The sequence below is a fragment of the Dromiciops gliroides genome, chromosome 2 (genome assembly GCF_019393635.1).
Source record: "Dromiciops gliroides isolate mDroGli1 chromosome 2, mDroGli1.pri, whole genome shotgun sequence".
Taxonomy (NCBI): domain Eukaryota; kingdom Metazoa; phylum Chordata; class Mammalia; order Microbiotheria; family Microbiotheriidae; genus Dromiciops; species Dromiciops gliroides.
This window is the reverse complement of record NC_057862.1, coordinates 393,378,094-393,404,555: the sequence shown is the minus strand read 5'-3', so window position 1 is coordinate 393,404,555 and position 26,462 is coordinate 393,378,094. Positions and strand designations below refer to the sequence as shown.

General features: G+C 43.9%; 2 protein-coding genes across 2 annotated transcripts; one reads left to right on the top strand and one right to left on the bottom strand.

Annotated features, from left to right (window-relative positions):
* Positions 1–5,222: 5,222 nt before the first annotated feature.
* Positions 5,223–5,802, top strand: RNF183 (ring finger protein 183). Its single transcript, XM_043981380.1, has one exon. The coding sequence runs from the start codon at positions 5,230–5,232 to the stop codon at positions 5,800–5,802; it is 573 nt and encodes a 190-aa protein (XP_043837315.1). The 5' UTR covers positions 5,223–5,229.
* A 3,693-nt stretch (positions 5,803–9,495) lies between these two features.
* On the bottom strand, positions 9,496–26,452 carry PRPF4 (pre-mRNA processing factor 4). Its single transcript, XM_043989091.1, has 14 exons — positions 26,316–26,452; positions 24,376–24,559; positions 21,735–21,921; positions 20,122–20,209; positions 19,792–19,871; positions 19,330–19,423; positions 18,714–18,808; positions 18,202–18,260; positions 16,442–16,565; positions 12,909–12,998; positions 11,953–12,075; positions 11,384–11,491; positions 11,150–11,268; positions 9,496–10,609 (listed from the first exon to the last, which is right to left on the bottom strand). The coding sequence occupies exons 1-14, from the start codon at positions 26,340–26,342 to the stop codon at positions 10,416–10,418; spliced, it is 1,572 nt and encodes a 523-aa protein (XP_043845026.1). The 5' UTR covers positions 26,343–26,452; the 3' UTR covers positions 9,496–10,415.
* Between the last annotated feature and the right edge of the window lie 10 nt (positions 26,453–26,462).

Genomic DNA, 26,462 nt, shown 5'->3' with positions numbered 1-26,462 from the left:
TGTTACCTTCAACAGAAATAGAGAGGCCAGGGATGATATTTGGGGAAAAGATAAAGAGTTCTGTTTTGGATGTAACCAAACTTCTACCAAAGATCGGGACAGTTTTCCTGAAGGATAGGCCTCACGGGGCAGCTAAGTGGCACAGTGGATAAAGCACTGGCTCTGGATTCAGGAGGACCTGAGTTCAAATCTAATCTTAGACACTTGACACTTACTAGCTATGTGACCCTGGGCAAGTTACTTAACTCTCATTGCCTTGGAAAAAACAAAGAAAAGAAAAGAAGGATAGCCCTCAAGTCCAAGTGTTCTATGTAAGAAGAGGGAGATGTGATTCTGGATTGGCTGAGAGAATGCCAAGCACTGTGCTATGTAATTGTGTTCTGAGGACACTTGAAAGAAATATTTGAGGGGAGACCCGTAGAGACAAATATCTTTGAATAGGCAGATACTTTTGAATAAAGTTCAAAGCTTTTTGAATAGATCCTCTGGAGCCATAGATTTAGGAAAACCAGTCTCTATAATGTTCCTTGACGTCTAGCACTTGCAGCCCTGGAGAGCAGCAGATAGCACTTGATGAGATCATATCCTCTCCTCTCCTTTGAGCTGAGATCTTAATTCAATCCCAGATGAAAAGCTCATTTACTCTTGTGTATTCTTTGGTATATTCTAATCTGCAGCACTCCAATTTGTTTGCTTTTTGGCTTGGATAAATGCATTTGCTTATTATTCACTATTCATGATGGTCTTTTGTGTAATCAGCTTTTTGTGGGAAAAGGTGAAAAGCTAACAGTTACCCTCCCTTCTTGGGTAGGGGGTTGAGGAAACAGTTTCTCCTTCTGAATCCAGATTTGTACCCCTAGATTAGAAGATATCTGAGGCTAATAGATATAATTCTAGGATGAAACTCCTCGTAGAGACTAGAGGAAACATCATCTAGTCTTTGGCAGTACCATCCTTCTCCCCAAACTAGGCTTTTGGTGGTACTGCCATGATTCCCCTCCTACTCTATGGAAAGGTGGGCCAGATCTCAGATCACATTTGGCCGTGCCACCCATGAGCCAGGTTAATATATTTAGATGCCTTCTCTACACACATATATCTTTTTTTTTTTTTTTGGTGAGGCAATTGGGGTTAAGTGACTTGCCCAGGGTCACACAGCTAGTAAGTGTCAAGGGTCTGAGTCTGGATTTGAACTCAGGTCCTCCTGACTCCAGGGCCAGTGCTCTATCCACTGTGCCACCTAGCTGCCTCTCTAGGTTTGTTTCTACACTTCCAGTCCTAATATCTCCCCAGCTTGAGTCATGTGTTACCAAATGCCTTTTGGATGTTTTCAGCACTGGATGTCCCAGATGAATCTCAAACTCCACATGTCCATGTAAGATATACGTGTGTAGGGGCAGCTAGGTGGCACAGTAGATAGAGCACTGGCCCTGGAGTCAGGAGGACCTGAGTTCAAATCCAGACTCAGACCCTTGACACTTACTAGCTGTGTGACCCTGGACAAGTCACTTAACCCCAATTGCCTCAATTCCCCCCCCCAAAAAAAAGAAACCTAGAAAACCGGTCATTTCCAGGTTTCATAATAACAATGCTGCTCTAAACACAATTAAACATACTGCAAAACTTTGATAATCTTTCATTTCTGTAACGATTGGAATGACACCACCTGCTGGAGATTTACTGTAGCAAAGCTCCACCATGAGGAGAAGGCGTCTGAGGCCAAGACATGTGGCTCTTTGGCGTCAGGAAGTGACGTTTGCTTGTGGGAGGAAGAGGGGTGGAGGCTGGCACTCTCTCTTTCCTCAGGACTCGGGTGGAGAAGGGAGCGAGAAATGCACTCTCCCTTTAATAGATAGATGAATCTAGGTCTTTCTCTTTCTTTTCGCCAATTCTTATTTTCCTTAATTCTAACTCTTGCTAAAGCTTATAATTTATTGGCGACCACTCAGATATTTTAGACAGACTAGCTACATTTCACATATGTCAGTCCTTTTTCTTGTCTACACAGAAGACAACCACTCGACAATTTCACAGATGATAATTCAGAGTTACTGTGGCCAAAAAAAATTGTTGAATGGCTCCCCCTTCCCCCATTCTCTCCCCAAAAGAGATTACTCTGTGCCGGGCACTGAGGGATACAAGGAAGCAAGGCAGGCTCTTACAATCTAGTGAAAAGATATAGCAAATACAGGGGTACTGGGGCTAGTGGATGAAAGGGACCTCAGGGGGACAATGTGGTAGATAAAGAGAAAGAAGAGGACTCTGGAGAGAGACCTGGAGAGAATAAGGTGACATACGGCTGGGGTCCTTCCTACAATCAATAGTGCTTGGGAGGGAGTCACCAGGCAGAGGAGGAAGGAGGGCCCCAGGACCAAGATTTCTCAGTGGTGACATGGCAAGTAAGGAGCAGGAGGCTGTATCTGGAAAGAGCCCAGGAGAGGCCAATGAGCCTCTCTAAACATAGAGAGGCTGGTCCTTGGGCAGCAGACGATGTGTACCTGACCCATACTGTAAACCATCCTGGCTTAGTAGACCTGTCTGAGCTTGTTCTCTACTGGGAGAACCTTCTAGAATGGTCAGGAAGCCAGTGTGACCCTTCCATAACTATGGAACCCAGGGCTACCTCCAGACCAATATGAAGGAGGACTTTATTGAAAGTGTCAGAATCCATAGATTATTTTTTTTCCTCCTTTTTGATAATACTCACAGGCTACAAATGGAATTCTGATTGTGTGGTCCATTATTGAAAAAACTTGGAAGTGCCTGCAATGATCAGTGTCTAAATGCTAACTATAGAGGATAGAAAGCTGGCCTTAGGAATCAAGAAAACCTGGATTCAGGTCCTGTCTCTGATATCTGTGTATCGTTTGAAAATATATGGGGTTGGGGCCAGCTAGGTGGCGCAGTGGATAGAGCACAGGCCCTGGAGTCAGGAGGACCTGCGTTCAAATCCAGCCTCAGACACTTAACACTTACTAGCTGTGTGACCCTAGGCAAGTCACTTAACCCCAATTGCCTCACACACACACAAAAAAAATTAAAAAAAAAAAAAAAGAAAAGAAAATATATGGGGGTGGAGGGCAGCTAAGTGGTACAGTGGATAAAACACTTGCCCTGGATTCAGGAGGACCTGAGTTCAAATCCAGCCTCAGACACTTGACACTTACTAGCTGTGTGACCCTGGGCAAGTCACTTAACCCCCATTGCCTCACCAAAAAAAACCCAAAACATAATGAACATATAGTAAAACCAAGTATCTAGGTGGTCCAGTAGATAGAGCATTAGGCCTGGAGTCAGGAAAACCTGAATTTAAATCTGGCCTCTCACATTTACTTGCTGTGTTAGCTTGGGCAGGTCATTTAACCTCCATTTGCCTCAGTTTCCTCATCTGTAAAATGGGGGTAATAATAGTACCTACCTCCCAGGGTTGTTGTGAGGGACAAATGAGACAATAATTGCCCAATGCTTAGTACAGTGCCTGCTACATAGTAAGTACTATATACACAGTAGCTATTATTATTATTAACTCGTCATGTAATCTGCTGAAATTATAAATTGCAGAACAAACAGTTCCTGACTTGCTGTTGTAGAGGGATTTTTCCTGGCTGGAGATCCTCTCAGTGATGAAATCACAGGTCTCAACCAAAAAAAACCCAAAACAACAAAATAACCCAAGTTCTCATTTCTTGAGGCTCGGAGGACTTCCCTGAGTTGTATAGCACAGGTGGAGCTCACTCCACAGCTGAGGCTAAGATTGGTCCAGGTCACTGAGCTAGGCAGAGGCAGGATTTGAATCCAGGTCCTGGGACTCCAGAGAGCTGGGGCAGCAATGCTGCCTTACCTGCCCTCTTGTGCTTAGGTTCTGGGACTGTCCTCTGTAAGCAGCCTTAAGGGGTCCGGGCAATTTTCCTGCTCCACCTCTGTCCCTGTTTCTGTCACTCACTGTTCAATAGGTTGGGACAGATTTTGTAATATCACCGGAAGGCCCAATAACCTTCCATTCAACTCCCCCAGCTTTGGCTGCTGCTGCTGCTGCTACTGTTCTCTCAGTGGCTGGTGAGTTCCTCCGTCTGCCTCCTCCCCTCTCCCTTCTCTCTAGGCAGGTGAGGTCTCTTTCTCCCAACTCCCATAAAAAGGCAGGCTGCTGCTGAGTGAGGAGCTCTCAGCTCTGGGTACCTGGGTAAGCTGCTTCCATGGAAACCAGCGGCAGGTTTTACAGGTAGAAAGCAACCTCTTAAAGACTAACTGGGGAAGCTTGCTGGGAATTGGGGCGGGCAGAGAAAGGCAAGGAAAACGCCGTCTTCTTGGGGCAAACCACACAAGTCCGGTTGGACTCTGGACATTCAGGTGGGTTCATATAGGGCAGACCGGTGGCCTGGGGAGTAGGAGGGAGGGTGTGTGTGGAGAGGGATTGTGGATTGTGGGGAACAAAGGAGGAGGAGAGAAAGATGAGGAAGGAGCCGAGACACACTGAATGGGAGAAAGGTGGTGGGCTCCGAGGCTCCGGAAGGCGCCGAATGGGGAGATAAGGGAGAGTTTGGAGAGTTCCCTGAAACTTGGTGCTCATAGAGGCTTCCAGACCTAAAAAAGAACTTTCCCAGATACTGATACCGTCCATTTGTGCCTTTTCTGCAAGTATCTTCCCAGTGCTTTCCTCACTGCCTGGTACCAAAGGGTGGGGACTACAATCCACTCATGCAGCCTGTCTGTCCTGAGCCTACCTGGACCCAGTGGAGGTGAGTAATGGGCATTTGTCCCCCAAAGTAAGAGAGGTCTGGGAGAGAGAGAAAGAGAGCCTCCATGTCCCTGTCTCCTTACTCCAGTGAGCAGCGGTGGGTAAGCACAGAACTCCTTGTTCTGTGGGTACTCCTGCGTTCTGCGGCACATTGGACAGCTGACACCTCCGCTGTGGGTGCAGAGGGCTGAAGCGGGTTATCCAAAGGAGCTCAGCAAAACAGTATCCAAGCCCTTGGTTTGCTACTGCTCCTTTTCCACTATGGGGAAAATGTAAAAAGGTCCGGTGCCACCCTTTCCATTGCTATGGCCTTGGGCAGAGTCGGGAAGGGAGGGAATCTTTTGCCTTCTGGGGCTGTGCTCCCCCACCTCCAAGTCTTTGTGGGAGCTGGAAAGACTGAGAGTGGTGGACGTTCTTCCAGGAGAAGTGCAGACGTGGCTTTCTGATTAGAAGTCTCCTGGATGGAGCAGCTCTTTTTGTGCCTGGTCTGAACGATGGCCGAGAAATTGGGAAATGAGCCTGAGGCAGAGTGCCCGGTCTGCTGGAACTCATTCAACAATACTTTCCGAACCCCCAAGCTGTTAGACTGCCGCCACTCCTTCTGCATTGAATGCCTGGCCCACCTGAGCTTGGTCTCTGCCTCTCGGCACCGGCTGTTGTGCCCCCTCTGCCGCCACCCTACAATCCTGGCTTCAGACCGGCCTGTGACTGACCTGCCCACAGACGCTGCTCTCCTTACCCTGCTCCGCCTGGAGCCCAACCACATCATTCTTGAGGGCCGGCACCTCTGCTTCAAGGATGAACGCAAGAGTCGATACTTCTTGCGCCAGCCCAGGGTCTACACCCTCAACCTAGGGGTCGAGCCAGAAAGCCAGGTGGGCCCAGCCCAGCAGGGGGCGGCGCCCCCTGACCCTGTGCCCGTGCCCAGCCACTTGTCCCTGCGTGAGTGCTTCAGCAACCCTCAGTTCCGCATCTTTACCTACCTGATGGCTGTTATCCTCAGTGTCGCCTTGCTGTTAATCTTCTCCATCTTCGGGACTAAACAGCTCCTCTGGGGCGCTGGGTGAGACACGGACCCCGGGCCAAGGAAAGGACCGCAAGCCAATCAATACAGGGAGTTCTGGGAGGGCCAGGCTAACATGCACTGGTTGCTACTGGACAAAGCCCCCACACCCCCACCCTCTCCATCCCACTTTCCAGATGGATGGGGGAACTGCAAGCGCTCTTCTTCCGCAGCGTTTGGTCCTATCACAATCCAGGAGTCGGTTGTCTATTTACTGCTAATGAGGGTGTCAGACCTGAGGTGGAGGGGGTTAAGGAGGGATCAAGGTGCCATTTTCCCAAGGATGCTGAAATGGGATTCCAATTCTCTGTTGCTGGAGGGGTGGGAGGAAGGTGTATATCCAAAAGCTACTTCAGCGGGCAAATCAATGGTCCCCTTGACTATGATGGAGAAGCAGGTTATCGACAACAGATGGAGGCATCCAGGAGCCTGTATGCTATACGACTTGGCTTCAGACCCCAAAATAGGTCACCTTTCCCCAGAGCCCTTCCCAGTGTCAGACCTAGTTGTTCCAAGACGTTTTCTCTGATAGACCTTTTAAAAATTTGTGTGTATGTCAGTCAGTCAATAAACAGTTATTATATGCCTACCATGTGCCAGGCACTGTGCTAAGTGCTGGGGATACAAAGAGTCAAAAGACAGTCCCTGCCCTCAAGGAGTTTACAATTTAATTGGGGGGGGGGGCGTACAACAAGCAAACAAATATGCACACATAAGCTATGTATAAGATAAATTGGAAATAATTAACAGAGGGAAGGCACTAGAATTAAGAGGAGTTAGGCTAGGATTCCAGTAGATGGCAGAATTTTAGGGAATTTAAAGGAAGGCAGAGAAGCCAATAGGGAGAGAGATGAGGATGTATGTGGAATTATCTTTCTCTTCTTCTCATTCATTCCCCTGAATAGACCTTGTGATGACGATCCCTCCTCCTCCCCCACCCCCTTTTCCCGTCCAAGTGGTTTGCAGGCAATAGCATTAGCTTATCACTTGGAACCATTTCCCCAGTTGCTTAATATACAAGAGGATCTGCTACCAAAATATGCGTTGTATGATGCAAAAGATGCCTTACACACCCCAAATAGGAGTCCAAGATTCTAAAGTATTTTATAAATGAGAGTTCAAGGTTAGGGCTGTTAGAAGTCATTGAACTTTTCCTTCTTGGCAAGATGGCAGAGGACTTACAAACTGAACAGTGTAGAGGTAACAGGATTGTGTGACTAGAAGTATCTAAAGCAGGGGTTTTCTTAAACTTTTTCCACTTGCGACCCCTTTTTGCCCAAGAAATTTTTATGCAACCAGGTATATAAAATAGGTAAACAAATTAAACATTTACTGCCAAATTTTTCTGGACCCCCACATTGTTATGTGACCCCATATATAGGGTTGTGATCTAAAGTTTTAAGCTTGCTCTAAAGCTTAATGGTCTCAGCAGTTTTCAGATAAACTTCTAGATAATCCCAGAGGTCCCATGAAGAGGGGCAAGCTAAGTTCTACCCCTCCTACTGGATTTTAGTTCTGTATCAATGAGAATGTGTCAGGAATCTTAAGAATTCCAGGCTGGGGGGGAGCGGTGCAGCTAGGTGGCACAGTGGATAAAGCACTGGCCCTGGATTCAGGAGGACCTGAGTTCAAATTCGACCTCAGACACTTGACACTTACTAGCTGTGTGACCCTGGGCAAGTCACTTAACCCTCATTGCCCCACAGAAAAAAAGAAAGAAAAAAGAATTCCAGGCTGTCACTACAAGCCAGGGACTAATTCATGGGCTCCCTGCTCCCAGCTGGCCTGCCCAGGATGATGAGAATACTGGGCTCAAGCCTGTTTGATTTGATTGAACAAAACTATATACCAATCAATCAGGACATTTGAACTTCATAGTATGGTCTGTTCAGCCTGGTACTTCATTTTCTTCATAGAAAAGTTGACTTCATGCTACTTGTCTTTATTTTCCTTCAAGATCTTCAAGATCCTACTGATCTTGCTCCCGTCCTGGATATTGACAGATTCAGTGTAACACACCACCACCTCATTTCTAGGTTATTTAAGCAAAAGACTAGGCCTTAAGAGCTTCAACAGACTGAAATGAAGACCCTGGAAGGGAAAGTGACTTGCCTGAGGTGATAGAGGTAAAGAGCAGAACCAAGATTCAAACCCAGGTCCTCTGACTTCAAATCCATCCTTCTCTTACATCACCTTGACCCACACCTGTGACCTCAACAGGAAAATCAGGCACATTCGACTTTTAGGGAAAATTTCAGGCTTCCTCTTGCTTGAGAGAAAAATTTTCCTTCATGAAATTAGGTAACTTCTTGTTTATCTTGTGAGGTAGCCTATGTCATTCCAAGCCTGTGCCACTGGAGAGAACTGCTCCAATCTACAGTCAACGAGCTCCCAGGTGGCTTCATTTCTTTACTCATCTTTACCCTTTTAGTCTGTAGCCAAGGTACACTCAGTAGTGAGCTCACCATGCTCCAGCAGCTCAGGGGTATGGCTTAAAGCAACAAGAGGCCCGGAGACTGGCAAAATACACCCCAGGGGATCCCTGAAAGGAAATCTTTCCTCTGAATCACACTTCTTACTGCTTATATCAACCTGAGCTCTTTTCCAGTCAAAATAAAACCTAAACCCTCGTGGTGGTTGAAACACCATGGCAACAGTGGAAAAGCCTGGGGTTTATTTGTTTGAAGGAAGGAAACACAATCTTGAATCTGTATAGCTCTTTGTATCTAGGTCTATATCCTGCAGAACATTAACTTTCCTATTATCTCTCATCTGATCGTCACCACAACCCTGTGAGGTAGGAAGGAAGGCTGCCTTTGATCAGTTTGGCCAAAGGACAAGCATGATCAAAAAAGTTAAGCGATCCGGCCCTTTGCAAAGCTAGTTAGTGGCAGAGCTCCTAGGCACAGTCTCTTCTGCATTTTCTACTACAGCACGAAATGCCAACCACCCTGTGCCTCATAATGCTGTTTCTTTCTCCAAAAAAGTCCTTGTCTCCCGTGAACACAGAACTGGCCAGGCTGCCCTGCTAGAGGAATGTTTGTCTCACCCATTTGCCACCTAAAGCACAAAATTTTCCTTTGAAGTGCCTGAGAGTTGGCCATATGCCAACTAATGGCAAAGCCAAGTGAGCCCATTAAAGAGCCTCCTAATGCTCACTGGGGACTGGCAGCAGAAAATAAAACACTCTTTTCCAGAACTTCATGGAACAGGTAAATTGTTTTGTGGCCAGTAGACAAAGTCTTTTATTAAGGGTTTGCTATGTGCCGGGTACCTTGCTAAAGTGCTAAAGGAATTTGGTTAAAATGGACATGTGACTTAGAAATTACATTCTCTGTCAACAGCTTCTTTCTGGAGTAAGGCAAGTGGGGGGAAAAGGGCTTTGAGCCCAGAAGGGGAACTACAAGGTGGGATCCATCCAATGCTTCTACAGACATAATCTTGACCCCCTCCAAAGGCCTGGTTGGTAGGAGGTAATTTTGTGTTGGTGGTTGGGCTTGGGTACAAGAGTAAAAAGGGACTGAAGGTTAATGACCCTGAAAAGAAAACCAAAGGAGAACATTCCACCCACTTCTTTCCTAACTCCTAACTTGTAACAGGGGCAGAAATCTTAGAAAGAACCTCTTAGGCAGGGTTGTTACAATCGGATCAAAAGAGCAGCTTTGCAGTAGGCCACTGGTGAGGATATGGTTATATTGAGCGACTCTATAACAGCACTTGGAATGTGATATAAACAAAAAGGTCAAGTGAGGGTTCTCTGCCTGAATGTTCCTGAATATCATGTCCAAGAATGAGTTCAATCCTTTTGATGACCAACAAAAAGGACAGCACCAAAGTTTGGAAGCCTCGTTGGTTACCTTTTTATTAAGTTTCATTCCTGACACAACCCCCTGCTGGGGGTGGGGACACAAAAGGAATGCCCGGCACTGGAGCCAAATGGGAACAAACATAGAAGAGAGAATTCCCAGGCAAATTTTCAGATGTAACTTGCTTCAGCATTCCATGTTAATTCAAGAGGAAAGGGATGATTTTCCTTGACCTCAGAGTCCCTGGTAAATTGTCTGTATTCTCCTGGTTCATCCTTTAATTCTCAGAGGAAGGACAGATTCTCTGATGATGCTATGGAAGTGTGAAGCTGTGCACGCCCACGTACATGTCTACACTTGTCAGCTTCTAAGCTGAAGTCCAGGCACTTGCTCTTGGGGGTCACTTCCAACTACAGCACATGACCACGACCTGGCGGGCCAGGCTTCAGGGGCCATGATGGAGGTTCTATTGAGGGAAGAAAGGTACCATAATCCAGGGGGTGTAGGGAAAGGGATAGGACACACAAACAGAAAATGACGGTAAGGGAAGAATCCACTACAGCAGAAGTTTAAAAAATGGTAATACCGACATGGTCCATTGCAGGGCCCCTGAAAATTGGGGTAGAACAGCCCAGAACCACTTGGGGAACTAGACTGGCTGCCTCAGGGCAAACCTACCCTAATACACAGTGAGTGGCAAAGTCGAACTTGTTACGCTCCACACTGATCCCCTTCTTCTGACCAAATCAGCAGCAAAGGGAGTGCTTAGAACCAGACACCTGAGTTACAGACTCATGTCCATAGACCTGGTCTATTCAGCCATCCAGAGTTTGAAGGTCCTGTCATAGGAACAGGTGGCTATGAGTTGACCATCAGAGGAAATGTCCAGGCCCATCACTTTTCCCTCATGGCCAGCCAGGGTCTTCAATGGGGACCAACCAGGGTGCGTCCAGATCTTGGCTGTGTTGTCGTAGGCACCAGTGAGCAAGAAGTTCCCATGGATAGCTACAGAGAGAAAAGGGAAGAGTTGTTGCTTAAGTTTGCTAAAGGACAAAACATGGTCAAAGTACCAGTTGAAAGTTGGACAATCTACCTAGAATAGATACTTCCAGATTTACAAATAATAATAATGCTCAAGAGGGTTGGTCTATGTGTCAGTTTCAGAAATCTCAGGACCCATGTGAGAAATAGGGAAATTCTGAGACAGAGATAAGAGAATGATACCACCTAAGTCTTTGTTGTTAGGCTCTCTGGTTCAGAGAAGAAAAATTAGGATGTTTAATGATCTACTGGGAAAAGCAGTTCAAATGTGGGACTTCTTTCCAATCTAGGAACCAAAAGAATTATCTGCCATAATTCTACCTAAAATGAGGGAGAAAGGGCAATCAATTGAGAGAGGGAAACTGTGATTTGCTTCCTCTGGATGTTTCATCCCCTCTTTTAGGGTAAGTGGAGCCTGGCCAGCAGAATAACTTCCAAAGGTAAGGGAAGAGCTGCATGTCTTTGTGTTGCCTTTTGGAAAGCTGGATCCAAAAAGGAGCTTACGCTCAAACTTGACTCCAGTCACCAAGTTCTGGTGGGCAGGGATGGTGTAGACACAACGCCGCTGCCGCAGGTCCCACACTTTGCAAGTGTTGTCACCACTGCCAGTTGCAATGTGGTACCTGTAGTATAGAAAGAGAGAACCCCAGTTGGGAACCCAAAATTGCATCATTTTTGGTCATTTGGATTTTGGCCAATGCTTCACTCCACTCTCTAAGCTCAGTAAGCTCAGTGTACCCATTTGGGGAGAAGTTGATCCCATAAATCTCCTTCAGGTGGCCCTCTAGGAACATGATGCATCGTCCTGTGCGCAGGTCCCATACACGGCCAAATGCGTCCAGGCCTCTGGTAAGGAAAACAGGTTCACAATGAACAGTTCAATTATGTCAGTTCCTGGAAAAAAATTAACCCAAAATTGCCTTACAGTCCTAACGATAAAAGGAAAATGCCAGTCATTTCTCCCACTAAGAATAGGCCCAAATAAAAACAGGCTTAAATTCCAGCAAAAGCAAAAGGGAATAAAAGTAGGAGGAAGTCTCTGGCTGTCAGGTATGGGCAGCAAATGGACTAATAAGTGGGGGAGGAGAAGGTGGGAGGGAGAAAATTTAGAACTAAAAACAAAATAAAACTGAATTTAAAAAAAAAAAGGAATGGAGTGATTCTTCTGAGGACAATTAAGAAAAGGGTAGACAACTATCTGCCCAGAACAGTTTAGTTCTATATGAAACAAAGGAAATACAGAAGATGGCCTCTTTAGTTACCACTAGCACCTTAGAAGGGTCCTGCTTAAGGCCTAGGAATCTTACCCAGTGCCAGCCAAAGAACCATCCTGATGGAAGGCAATGTCATACACGCCCATGCTGTGGCCCTCCTGGTGAAGAATCTCTTCCTGGGCCTCCAAGTCCCACAGGCGCCATGAACGGTCATAGCTAAAAATCAAAGGGAGAAGATATTAATATTTATTAAGGGCCAACTTTGTAATACTGGACCTACAGCTCAGCTTGTGCTTCTAAAATAGTTCATGTAAATGGAGAGACATAAAGAAGCCTTTCTGTATCAGTAAGTTGGGACTTCAACAGCCACAAAACATTATCTGCCTTACACAGCTCCTATGTCATAATTCTATCAGAGCTCCTGAAATCAACTGGGAAAACTTGAAAGGGTTATTAAAAATCAGGGTCCTCAACACGTTGGCCAAGGAGAACAAGGTGAGAGAAAGTGATAGACAAGAAAGACCAAGAAATGGTGGTTTTCAAAAAATCAGCAGTCAATTCTCAACTTTAAGGTCAGTAGTTTGCAAATCAAAAACAAATAACTAGATTCTTGACCCTCCTAATTATTCTGCATATCTGTCCTTGTCCCACCCCACTCTAAAAAAAATCCTGCTGAAGAGGACTGTTCTAAAGCAGGGGTTCTTAACCAGGGTCCTGTGGACTTGTTGTTTTAATTTAATTTTAATTTTTTTTTTTAGTGAGGCAATTGGGGTTAAGTGACTTGCCCAGGGTCACAAAGCTAGACTTGTTGTTTTAAAATATTTTGACAACTGTATTTCAATATAATTGGCTTTCTTTGTAACTCTACATATTTTATGTATTTTAAAACATTATTTTGAGAAGGGGTCCCTACTTTTCACCGGATGGTCAAAAAAGTCCATGAGCCCCCCCAAAAAAGTTAAGAACCTCTTCTCTAAAGTTCGATGGAACAGATAGGTATATGAATAAGTGCCACAGGCCTATCTGAGAATGAGACCGGAAGGCCTTACCAGGTGGTGCCCAGAAAACGTCCTGAGGGATGCCACATCACCCGCGCTACACGTACTGAATGACCTTCAATATCTGCCACAGGCTCATCACTGAAAGGAATCCAAGCAAAACAGAGGGGTACAACAAAGTTATTCAGCATTTATTGGGTATCTACCCTATGTCAAAATCACTGTCCTCACAGTGACAAGTTGAACTCTGCGCTGGGTGGTAGTCAGAGCATCTTTAAATGTCTGGGATTATCTAGTTCATTTCCTTCATTTTACACATGAAACTGAAGCCCAGAGAGGAGAAATGACTTGTCCAAGATCACAAAGTGCAATGGTTGGTAGTTTGTCTGGAATTCATCTCTTGATTCTCTATCCAATGCTCATTCCATCATATCAGGCTATTTGTGTCTCAATTTAAGTGACTTGAGGCTAAACATTTTTATGGCAGCAATAATTCAAGATAGCCACAAAGGCTCAGTGATTTTTTTTGCAGAACAACTTATTTCTGACTTTGAGTGTTCCCCAAAGGGGTGAAGGTATACAAGACTCAGTCAGAATACTGATGAATACATTTCTTTTCTTTTTTTCTTTCTTTCTTTTTTTAAAAATGAGGTAATTGGGGTTAAGTGACTTGTCCAGGGTCACACAGCTAGTAAAGGTCAAGTGTCTGAGGCCAAATTTGAACTAAGGTCCTCCTAACTCCAGGCCCAGTGCTCTATCCACTGCGCCATCTAGCTGCCCCCACATTTATTTTCTTCTTCTTCTTCTTTTTTTAGTGAGGCAATTGGGGTTAAGTGACTTACCCAGGGTCACACAGCTAGTATGTGTTAAGTGTATGAGGCCAGATTTGAACTCAGGTACTCCTGAATCCAGGGCTGGTGCTCTATCCACTGCGCCACCTAGCTGCCCCCACATTTATTTTCTTAACTGTTTGATGGGAAGGGAGCTAGCACAGCAAAACATGAGAGAATCTGACTGAAAAACTCATTAGAATGGCCTATTCAGAAAAAACACATATCCTTAAGGAGGTAGGTCTCTATGGGGTTTATAAAATCTGGCAGTTCCAAACTGAACATTCTGAATTTGAGGGTAGGGATTGTTTTGTCTTTGAGACCTCAGCATTTTGCACATAAGAGGTACTTAGATAATGTTTATTGAATTGTATTTAGGTCTAAATTCAGAACACAACCATTTGAGGTACAACTTTCCCAGAGACAAAAAATGCAAAAAGATAATCATTATCATTATAAAAATCCCTTTCTTTACAGTGCAACAACATCTGACATTAATCACTAAGCACAATGCTTGGCACATAGCAAGCATTTCATAAATGTTTACTGATTTACATTCAGCTGAATATCAGTCCATACTTTCAGTTAGCATTTCCTAGGATCTTCTAATGTTCTGTCCTGCTACGCTGAATCCAAAAAAGAATCAGACACTTCAGTCTGAGAGTAATTCTTTTCACTTAAGCTTCTGAATACCACAGGTACCATAGCTAACGTAGCTGCTCTATCACCACAAGTTCTGGGACACTGGGAAAAATAGACACGTTGAAGAGCTATGATTCAACCAAATTCACTGAAAACAAATTATGAATGTAATCTTTTCCAAATCCAAAAAGAACAATTAACTCCAAAGCACAAAGAGGTTTAGTCTCATTTTGGTTGCCATTAAATCCAGCTACCTGACAAAGACAGAAAGACTTGAAGCTCTAGTGAAAGGAAGTAAACATACACTCTAAAGAGAGCAATTAAAAAAGGAAACTCTGTCAATGGGTATGCATAAGATTAATCAGACCTCCAGAGGAGCAAATTTGCAGGAGCATTACCAAAGCCAATTAAAGCTCCCTGGCCCAGTGGATAAGATTCAGCCTGGCAAAGTGTGGAGATGCCAATTAACTCTTTAAAAAACTCACGCTAAGTAGCCAGCATATGGTTCCTACAGGCAGAAATGAAGCAATTTTATTGAGATGTCGACCAGCCAGCAACCAGCACCCCTTTGGGCAACAGCATATCAGTTACAAAGACAACAAAAAGGCCATTTGGTTAGCACTAATACTTGGCAAGTATATTCTTGCCAAAGGATGCTGGCTCCACGAAGGATCTGCTACATTGGCAATAGAGCTGGACAAAGGCCCTTTCTTATCTCCTCTGTGGCTGTCACTAAGAACCAAGGCCCACTGAACACTGGACAGCTAACCTGACGCCCCTGGTTGGTGGATGGTTTGGATCTCCCTAAGAAAACTACAAAAGCTTAGCAGTTTCCTTAAGAAATGCAAAACAGTGCATTCTCCTGGGGGCCAAACATGGCACTCAGAGCTTAGTGAGGAAGCTGGGCACACGCTCCTCAATGGAAATAAAAATTGGATCAAGAGAAAGCATCCTCTACTTTTCTTTCACTCACTAATGACTGCTCTTCTTGGAATACCTGTGGGATTAAATACCTACTTCAATCAATCACAAGTACTCATTTGACAGAAGGGAATTCAATTCAAGAAGAATTTATTAAGTGACGTCTATGTACCAAGCAAAGTAGCAGGCACTAGAGATCTGACAGAGATGTAACTAAACAGTTCTCTCCCTCAAGAAGCTAACATCATTTTGGGGGAAAACACACAGATAAATGCAAAATCCATACAAAGTAACTTCTTAAAAAAAAAAGTAATGAACATTTTTATTTATAATTTTAAGTTCCAATTTTTATCCCTCCTTCCCTCCCCTCCCCAGGCGGTAAACCATCAGATATGGGTTATACATGTACAATTATGTAAAACATTTTGTACAAGAAAACAAAATAACTTCTGAGGGGAAGGGACAGGTTTAATTCAAAGAACAGTTGGTTAACAAGAGAACAAAGGTTCCCTGTCAAGGGCTCAATGGAAGTGTAGGGTGAAGTGGGATGGGGAACCAGGAAGCGGACAAAGGCTATTCCAGGGAGCCGAAGGGCAAAAGACTGTCATCCCCTTCACAATAGCAGAGGTATCCCTAAGAAAGAGGTGGAAAGCTGGGGTGGAGAGCAGAGGGAAGTGGGCAGAAGGGGGAAGAACGCCCTGCTCTTTTTGAGTCAGTGAAGTGCTGGGCCTAGGCTGATTACAAAAGGGGTGAGGTACACTACAGCCAGGTCACAATTCACTCTGATGCTGATGAGATTGCCTCTTTGTGTCTGGACTAGTGTCCAGCACGAAACGGGAGAGGTGGCAGAATAGATATCCAGGCTCTGGCTCTGCCCCTGCCTAGGGTCTAGTATGAGTCTGGCTACAACACAGCCAACAAGTGGTTATCCAGGCACTGCCTGAAGACCTCTAAGGAAACCCACTCTCTACCACGAAAGCCCACTGCACTGTTAGACTAAGACATTAGTACTCTGTGGTCTGCCATACTGAGGATGGAAAGGAACTAGACAGAGGTTCTAACATTCCCTACCCTAGAGAAAGTCCTGAGTAGGAAAGTAGGGGACAGCTGCATGTGCTGATCCCTTCTGGGCTAGGGAGTTCCCCCTCAAAACATACTTCCTATTTCATAGGATTTAGAGCCAACCCTCACCTCTCTAAACTCCAGAGTTTCACAGACCCATCAGCAGCACAAGAGGCTAGGTTGACATCCTTCTTGTCCAAGGAAACAGTGGATTTGGGGTGAAAAACAATCGCTCCTACATTAGTGTTGTGGCCTAAAAGATTGTAAAAGAGAAAAAAATTATAGCTAGCATCTTTTCTTTTAAGGTCCTCCAATGCCATGGTGACTGAAACATACAGAGAGGGTTTCCACACACTCATGGCTTATGTCCAAAAGCTCACACTAATAATGACACACAGAAATACACAGAAGTGGAAAAATTGACTGCAAAGACATAAGTTAATAAAAATCTAAAGTCCACACAAGCTTTAGTGTTTGTCAACAGTGGAATGCGAAAGCCTTGAAGAAAATAGGAAAACCAGCAAGAGGGAAGAAGGGATATGTAAAAAAGCACCTCAGGGGCAGCTACATGGAGCAGTGGATAGAGCACCAGCCCTGGATTCAAGAGGACCCGAGTTCAAATCCGGCTTCAGACACTTGACACTGACTAGCTGTGTGACCCTGGGAAAGTCACTTAACCTTCATTGCCCTGCCCCCCCCCCCAAAAGCACCTCCTCTTTCTATGAAGTCCCAGAAAAATCAAACTAAAAACATATTTACTGAGCATTTACTCCATGCAAGGTTCTGTCCTGGGCCCTCTTCCCTCTTGCCATTCTCCACAGGGGATCTCATACACTCCCAGAGGTTCAATTCTCATCTCTTTGCAGACAATTTCCAGTTTACATATCAAGTCCCAATCTCTGTCCAACTCTACTCCTTCAGCAATTACCTAATGGGAAATCTCTGCTTGCATCTATTTTCCTGAGGCTTCTCAAATTCAAAAAGTCCCCAAGAGAACTCATTCCCTTCCATTCCCTCACCCCTCCACTGCTTCCTATTTCCACTGCAGACTCCATTTCCATTGCTCTGATTTGACTCCAGCCACTTTCTGAAGAGTATTCAAAGCCCTTCACAGCCTGGCTCTCCAGGCTGCTTTCCCATCTTCCAGGCTAATTTCACACCCCTCCCCATTCTGTGTTCTAGACAAACTGACCTATCAGTTGTCCCCCAGATTAGATAGTCTATCATCTGCCTATGTGCCTTTGCACTGGCTGTCCCCTCTGCCTGTAACGCACCGACTCTGGCTCTTAATGTAAAGCAAGTCTGCCTCTTAAATCTCTGGTTTCTTTTAAGGATCAGCTCCTAGGAAAAACAATTTCTGATCCCCCAGTTGTTGGTGCTTTCTCTCTCCTCAAGGTAGCAATATTTATTTAGCAGTCTACATATCATACCCCCTGGTAAAATGTAATCTCCCAGAGAAAATGGACCTTTTTGGGGTGTTTGACTTTATCTTTACGTCATGGGGTTCAATGTCTTGCACATAATTGGTTCTTAGTAAATTTCTGTTTGAATTCAATTTAAATAAAGACACTGAGCTACAAAAGCAACAAAAAGAAGGTCTATAAGTAGGTGGGATATAATTTCACGATACTCAAGGCAGCGACTCACTGCTGAACATGGAAGATAAACTTGGTCTTGGAAAGAGAATGTTTTTTGTTTCATTTTGTTTTGTTTTGTTTTGTGGGGCAAAGAGGGTTGAATGACTTGCCCAAGGTGACACAGCTAGTAAGTGTCAAGTGTCTGAAGTCATATTTGAACTCAAGTCCTCCTGAATCCAGGGTCTGTGCTTTATCCACTGCACCACTTAGCTGTCCCCAAGAATATGTTCTAAAGAAGAAACTCCAACCTACCTCTTAGGGTATGCAGGAGGCTGCAATCAGGGACAGACCAGAGTTTGCACAGCCCGCTCCTATCAAACAGAAAGGAAAGCATCTCAGCAGCCAGGTCTTCTCTAGGAAGGAAAAGGTATCTTGATAACATTAGAAAAGGACAGTATCTTCCTACCCAAGCCCCTTGCCCCTGCCCCCAATCTGTGCATGGTGCAGCTGAGAGAAAGGGTCATCCTTGTGAAGGGCAGAAGCAAGCAGGAGGGTGTCAGGCCCAGCCCCTACAGTCTCACAGCCTGCATCACATGGGCTTGGGGCCTCTGTACATGCCCTGTGCGCACACAGCAAGCCGCTATGCTCCACACTGTCCCTGCCAAACATGGTTCAATCCAAGAGAAATCATAATCTGAGATACAGTAAGGGTCAAGAGTATCAAAACTTGGGGGGAACCAAGGGTAGATAAGGGCAGATGTCAGAAGACTACTTTTTAAGGAACTCCTCACCACAAACAAAACCCCCCACAATATTAAGCTTACCAACAAGCTGTGGCCAGCAGTTTGGAATTGGGACTGAAATGACAATAGGAGATGGGCCGATCATCTCCAATCTGGCTGCAGAAGCTATTCAAAGACTGAAAGGAAAATAAATGGCTGTCACTAATCAAACCCCAATTTAAATTGCTGACCTTATCCTCAACCCAATTTTTGACTCACCAAGCAAGGCTACTTTTTTATATGATCCTGGCTAGCAGATATCTACATCGATGTCTTACCCATGCTGAGGAGGAGCTAAGATACCTCTGGGGTTCAATGCGCTGCTTTCTACAGGCCTGTTTTCCCAGGAAACACTATGAAAGCTGGAAGCCCTAAGCACAAGGCAGGGGAGGAATGGGGGGGTGGGGGTGGGGGGCATGCAATCCCATGATAGCACAAATCCAGGCCTGGGAGAGTGAAATTGGTGAGTCAAGCAAGAGTAGCCTCTGCTAAGCAGAGCACAGCATGGGGCCCTGAAAGCTCAGGCCCTTCCTTAGGAAGTAGCAAGCTGAGCAAGGGAACTACTCACCCTACTTTTCCTTCTTAACAAAAGATTAGGGTAGGAGCTAAGTCAGACCGGAAACACCTTCAAGACAATAGCTTGGAGAATCTCTCTTACCCTGAGAGATTTGTGCAGTTCCTGCTTCTGGGATGTCCTAGACGTCTCTGGAATCTCTTTATGGAGACGGGCTTCTTCCAAGCGCTTCATTGCCCTGTGACACAGAACATAATCACCATCATCATAAGACAGGTTTTAAATGCCCATCTAAGAATAACCATGGGGGCAGCTGGGTGGTGCAGTGGATAAAGCGCAGGCCCTGGATTCAGGGGGACCTGAGTTCAAATCTGGCCTCAGACACTTGACACTTACTAGCTGTGTGACCCTGGGCAAGTCACTTAACCCTCATTGCCTCCATAAATTAAAAAAAAAGAAAAGAAAAACACCGTGGCAGCACATAAAGAAAGATTTGTTATCTGCCTCACAGTTTCATTTAAACATCTGCTTCTAAGGCTGATTCTTACACTTTGGGAGCTAACAATAAAAGACAGATCTCACCCCTTATCCAGGGTCTCTCCTTACCTGGGTAGTGAATAATTAGCAATCCACAGCCTAGCAGTCTTCAGGTTGTTGGATCCTTCATGGTACCAGGTTTGCTGATACTAAGGAACACATCAGTAACAGAAGGGTCAAGCCACAAGTATTCCTATCTCACCACCATTCAAGGTGGAAAGGTTGGCAATAGCCAACACTTCATGTCTTTTACTCAATGACAAATTCAAAGCAGACATATTCAAAAGCACTTTCCCTAGAGCAGGCAGACTAATCCTAATGGCAGAAACCCTGAAAGAGACAACAGGAGAGAAATTCCTTTCCTGTCTTGTAGGGAAACAGGTAACAGGTACATCTTACCTCTTCTTTGGATTTTTTGGATTTTTCATCATCCTTTTTGGTCTTTTTTAAGGCATCTGTGCCAACCACAGAGAGAATATTTCTCAATCTGTAAAAAGCAGAAAAGGGTTTAAACTTAGTTGGTATGAGATTTTTTAAAAAATAGTATATAAAAGAAAATAAATGTGTATTTTTGGATGCAGAATTATGATTTCATCAGTTTGGGGAACTCCAACTGTGAAATATCCTTTCACTAATACAGATTAGTCTCAATAAGTCAAAAAACATTTGTTGAGTGCTTACTGTGTGACAGGGATTGTGCTAAGCACTTTAAAATTGTTATCTCACTTGATCCAGCAATTAATTCTTCTATAACGCCAAGTCTCAGAAAGTTCTCTAGGGTACTAAGAGATATAGTAACTTGTTCATGGTCACACAAGCAAGGCATGAACCCAGGTTTTCTTAACTTCATGACAGGCCCTCTACCCAATAAACCATATTGCCCTTCATAAAAAAAAAAAAAAGAGCGGTCACTAAAACCAAGCTAAAATTGCAATATTCTCTCCCAACCCAAAATCTCAATTTTTTTAAAAGTTAAAGGTGCGGGGCAGCTAGGTGGCGCAGTGGATAGAGCACCAGCCCTGCATTCAGGAGGACCTGAGTTCAAATCCAGCCTCAGACACTTGACACTTACTAACTGTGTGACCCTGGGCAAATCACTTAACCCCAATTGCCTCACCAAAAAAAAAGTTAAAAGTGCTCAGTTTATTACTACTTCACTATTCTTTTTCTCAGTCATCCCTCCCTCCTCTGCAGAATCTGAACTCTACCATGATATCTTCCCAGAATTTACAACCTCCATGTTTCCTTAAGAGAGTAGGCCTCTCTGAAGCCAGCCAATGTCCCAAGATCTGTTCATCACCACAGCATACACACCTATAGCAACAAAACAGAACCTTCCCACTTCTTTATTGTTTTGTTTTGTTTTGTTTTGTTTTTTTGTGAGGCAATTGGGGTTAAGTGACTTGCCTAGGGTCACACAGCCAGTAAGTGTTAACTGTCTGAGGCCAGATTTGAACTCAGGTACTCCTGATTCCAGGGCCGGTGCTCTATCCACTGCGCCACCTAGCTGGCCCCCCTTCCCACTTCTTTAAACACCAATGGCATCACTAGCTTATTCTGCTTAAAAAAATTACATGTGGATGGGTTTTTAAAAAGGGTATCATTCTCTTCTCTGAACTATACACGAAAAGGCATTATTACAGTTTGTATAGTTGAAAAGGAAGAAATTTCTCAGGTGTCTATTTTTTCAGATAATTTTTTAGGCCTTAGACACAAATACTTAAGCAATCCCAAATTCTAATACTGATTTTAAATAATTTTATTTTATTCAAGTACCCTTTTCCCTGCTTATAGAAAATTCAGCATTTTTAAAAGTCCTCTCCAAAACAGCTTAAAAATAATTTTGTTGGCTAAAACAGGTGAGTAAAATAGTAGTGAAGTAAGATAACTAAGACCAATGATCAAAGTCTCAGCTTCACTGACTAGCCCAAATCTTGTGACTAGAATATATGATAAAAAGAAGAAAAGTTTCAATATTTTGGGAAGCGACTTAGTCATCTGGAGATGATCACCTCTCTCTCCTTTCGGCAGGGCCCTCTCCAAAGAGTGTGATTGGTTCACCCAGGGCTCGAAGGCAAGCCTTGACTTCTGAGTCATCCGTGGAAACATTGATTTGCCGAGCTCGCTTCCTTCGTTCAAACTCAGCCAAGACTTCTGCTTGTCTTTCACTGATATGTTCTTCAATTTCAAAGACCTCCCCTATACAAAGAAAGGGTAAAAGAGTATAGTGATCAGGAGTTCATTCTCCAAATATGAGGAAGGAAAAATTGCAATTTACTATTCATGTCCAATAACTCACTCAAAATCTCATAGCTTTAAAAGCAGGGTATGGCCCTACTCATCCTCATTCCACTTGACACAATCCCAATTAAACAAATGAGCAAGACACAAAGCATTGATGAAACCTGGAGAGGACAGACTTCAGAATCCCAGAATCCTTGATACATCTGGCAAATTAATTATTTAGGTATTTCTTTAAAAAGAAAAAGAGAGGGGCAGCTAGATGGTGTAGTGGATAAAGCACCAGCCCTGGATTCAGGAGTACCTGAGTTCAAATCCGGCCTCAGACACTTAATACTTACTAGCTGTGTGACCCTGGGCAAGTCACTTAACCCCAATTGCCTCACCAAAAAAAAAAAAGAAAAGAAAAAGAGAGATACAAGTTGTATTCTTTTATACATCAAAGCAATGTTGATGGGGTCACTAATACATGACTGATAAGCTCCCATGACAATGAAATTTACAATTCTACAGGGATGAGTGTTAATTTATGTTATCAATGATAATTTAAGCTTGCTATCAATTCAATATTTCCTTGGAGTCGTTTAAATAAGCTAGAACAGGATATCACAGACACCTTTGGCAGTCTGGGGAAACCTACAGACTTCTTATCAGAATGTTGTTAAATATACAAAATAAAATATACAACATCACAAAAGAAATCAATTATAAAAAACTACAGTGATCTAAATTCAGGTTGGGACAGCCAGGTGGAGAAGCAGATAGACTGCAGGGCCTGGAGTCAGAAAGACCTGAGTTCAAATCCAGCCTCAGACACTTACTAGCTTTGTGACTCTAGGCAAGTCACTTAACCCTGTTTGTCTCAGTTTCCTCATCTGTAAAATGAGCTGAAGAAGGAAGCGACAAAACACTCCAGCATCTTTGCCCAAGAAATCTCCAAACAGGATCACGAAAAGTCAGACACAACTTGAATGACTGAAAAGCAACAAAATATAGGGTGCTCCCAAAACTTTTAGTGCATTTTTTGATAAAAAGCTTTAACTCAGCAGCTTAAAAGCAAAACCAAAATATGTTCATAGACAGAATCAGGAAAAACTGACTCTAAAACTAGAGCCAATACTAAGGAGCCTTGGCTAAGTTGTGGTGTTTCAGTTGTTTACATGTTGTATAGGGAAAGGATAAAATAAGAACACTGGAGAAGAAAAAAACAAGAAACAGCCCGAAACAATAATGTCAAAACCATATTGAAACTGTCCCTTGATGAAGTAAATTTACTCTGAGCAAATTTCTAGTACAAATCCTCATAATCCATAGGAATAGTATTACCAAAAAAAAAATTTGAGGGAAAAGGATATCAGGGAAAATGCAAGATGAGAAGAATGACTACTTGGAGAGCTCTAACATTCACTATACATTTAAGTGCCTACTACATTAGACACTATGGCAAATACAAAGACAAGACATTCTATTCAACAATTGTTTTTACTTAACTACCTTGTATATATTTGTATCTGTTCCATTTAAAATTTATGAGATACATATGTAGGCATACATGCTTATGTGCATGAATACAAACATACATAGACATGTTATTGTAGTCTCTCTCACTGAGTGTAGGGAATGTTTTATTCTTTGCACCCATATACTTAGTGTACAGCACAGTGCCTGGCACATTGTAAGTGCTGATTTAGTCCCAACCTTCAAGGAATTTACAATTGAATACTATCTAGTAAAATTTACAAACAAATAACAAACTAATGCAATACAAATTAGAATATCAATCCCTAAGAATATAAAGTCTTATGTGATCAGATGAGCTCTAGAAATATGGGAATATGTCAGGCAAAGTAAAACTCAGCCTTAGAAATGCAGTTTATATTGGGGGCAGCTAGGTGGCCCAGTGGATAAAGCACTGGCCCTGAAGTCAGGAAGACCTGAGTTCAAATCCAGCCTCAGACACTTGACACCTACTAGCTCTGTGACTCTGGGCAAGTCACTTAACCCCAAATGCAGGAAGGCAGGAAGGCAGGAAGGCAGGCAGGCAGGCAGGAAGGCAGGCAGGCAGGCAGGCAGGCAGGCAGGCAGGCAGGCAGGCAGGAAGGAAGGAAGGCAGGAAGGAAGGCAGGAAGGAAGGAAGGAAGGCAGGAAGGAAGGCAGGAAGGAAGGCAGGCAGGCAGGCAGGCAGGCAGGCAGGCAGGCAGGCAGGCAGGCAGGCAGGCAGGAAGGCAGGAAGGAAGGAAGGAAGGAAGGAAGGAAGGAAGGAAGGAAGGAAGGAAGGAAGGAAGGAAGGAAGGAAGGAAGGAAAGAAAGAAAGATTTATAAACCACACTTTCATAAAGAGAAGTTCAAGAAGAGAAAACCCTTACTTAAGACCAGGCAGAACAGGCAAAAGTGGTTCAAAACTAGGCTTACCAGATGTTATGTTAATATTTCCAGCCTCAATTCCAGCTTTAATTCCTTCTTTCCCCAACATCCCTGACTCCCCTCTTGCAAGACGCTCCTTCTCCTTCTCTTCCAAACTGCCATAATAGATATGAGGCTTCTTTACCACAGGGGAGGCAGTATCTTCAGGAGTTCTGCTAGGAGTTTTGGTTGCCTATAAAATAAAAATCAAAGAGCAATATTAACCTGAAATGGAGTTGGAAGAATGTTCTGAGCTGCCTGAAGTGTTAATTCTCCTCCAATTTCTATTCTTTGCTCTACAGAAATAAGAAAGGTACCAGTTGAAGCTCTCTTTCCTCACTCAGGTAAGATAGCAGTTGTATTTTGGTGCATCAGTCACAAAAGAGCATATGGGGGTGTGGGGGGGGGGAGGCGGCAGCTTGGTGGCACAGTGGATAAAGTACCAGCCCTGGATTCAGGAGGACCTGAGTTCAAATCCAGCCTCAGACACTTGACACTTACTGTGTGACCCTGGGCAAGTCACTTAATCCCCATTGCCCCACAAAAACAAAAACAAAACAAGAAAAGAAAAGAGCATATATGGGACAAGAAATGTGTTAGATGAAACGAATAAACTCCATCTTTCTCTTGGTGATTTTCCAATCAATAGGATATTTTGAAACTGCTTATTTTTTTAAGTTGTAAGACCTCTGAAGGGAAAGCAGATTCTCAAAGTTCTGGAATGAGTGTTCATTTATGTTATAAATAACATATTAAGACTAATGCAGAAATATGTTTAATGTGATTGTACATATATAACCTATATCAGATTGCTTTCTGTTTTGGGGAAGGGGGAGGGAAGGGAAGTTGGGAGAAAAATTCAGAACTAAAAATCTTATGAAAACAAATGATGAAAACTATCTTTACATGTAACTAGAAAATAATAAAATACTTTTATGATAAAAAATAACATATTAAGCTTGCTATCAATTCAATGTCTCCTGAGATTCATTTAGATAATAAAAGGCTGAAATAAATTTTAGCAGTGAATTCAGTGGGAAACATTGAGAAATTTTACCTCCGGTTAAACTAAAGGAAATTCTAAATCAGGGGCTATGTTTTTTCACCTTTCAAGTACACTACTTCAACCTATAGAGAACTTTAGGGATTTCAAAGCATTTACACATGCCTAATCTCATTTTGTCTTCGCAATAGTCCTACAAAGGCAAAAGGTCAGGGATTATCACCTTTTCATACAACCTTAAAGTGGTCTAGATCATTTAGTTCATCCCTCTTCTAGATGCAGGAAACCCTCTCTAAAACATCCCTTACAAGAGTCATTTAAATTCTGCTCAAACACTTCCAAGTGATGGTGAACTCACCATCTCTTACAGAAGTCTTTTCCACAACTCTGTTAGAAAATTCTTCCCAAATTCTGAACTAACAAGTGTCTCCTCCTAACGTTCCTTTTAAAGATGATGAACTGAGGTTAAGTGATGTGACCAAAGCCATACAGCTAGGGCAAAGCTAGGACTAAAACCCAAGTGATAGAACACAGAATGTCAGAACTGAAAAGAATCTAAGGTGGCATCTAATCAGGAAACCGGGCCCAGGAATTAACAGGTGGCTTGTCCAAGTTCGTGGAGAGCTGAGAAGAGATACCAAACCTCCTCCCTCGCAGTCCACGGAAACTTTTCATTACCGCGCTCTCTTTTAGAGCTCCGGACCCTCTTTCCCCACCAACTTCAAAGCCCACCGGTGGCCCTGGTTCCCCCTGAGTAGGTGGAGAGTTCAAGTCCCTCTGGAGGGGCTCCAGGCTCAGGAACCCAGCCAGTCCATCCCCTTGCCCCAACCCATCCATCATCTCCATGAGCGCGGGCTCTGTGGAAGCGGCAGAAACCAATCCCGGCTCCCCCACACGTGGGCAGAGAACTTCCAAAGATCCCCAAACACCAAAGCCGGAACCGCACCGTGGCCGAAGGTCGAGAAGAAGCCATGTCGTGGTAGGAATTTCAAACACCGAGGGAACGAACCACCTCGGCCGCCAACTCCACAGTCGGAGCCTTCATTCCACGCTCAGGAAACCGGAAACTTCGTAATGTGCCGGAAATAACGCA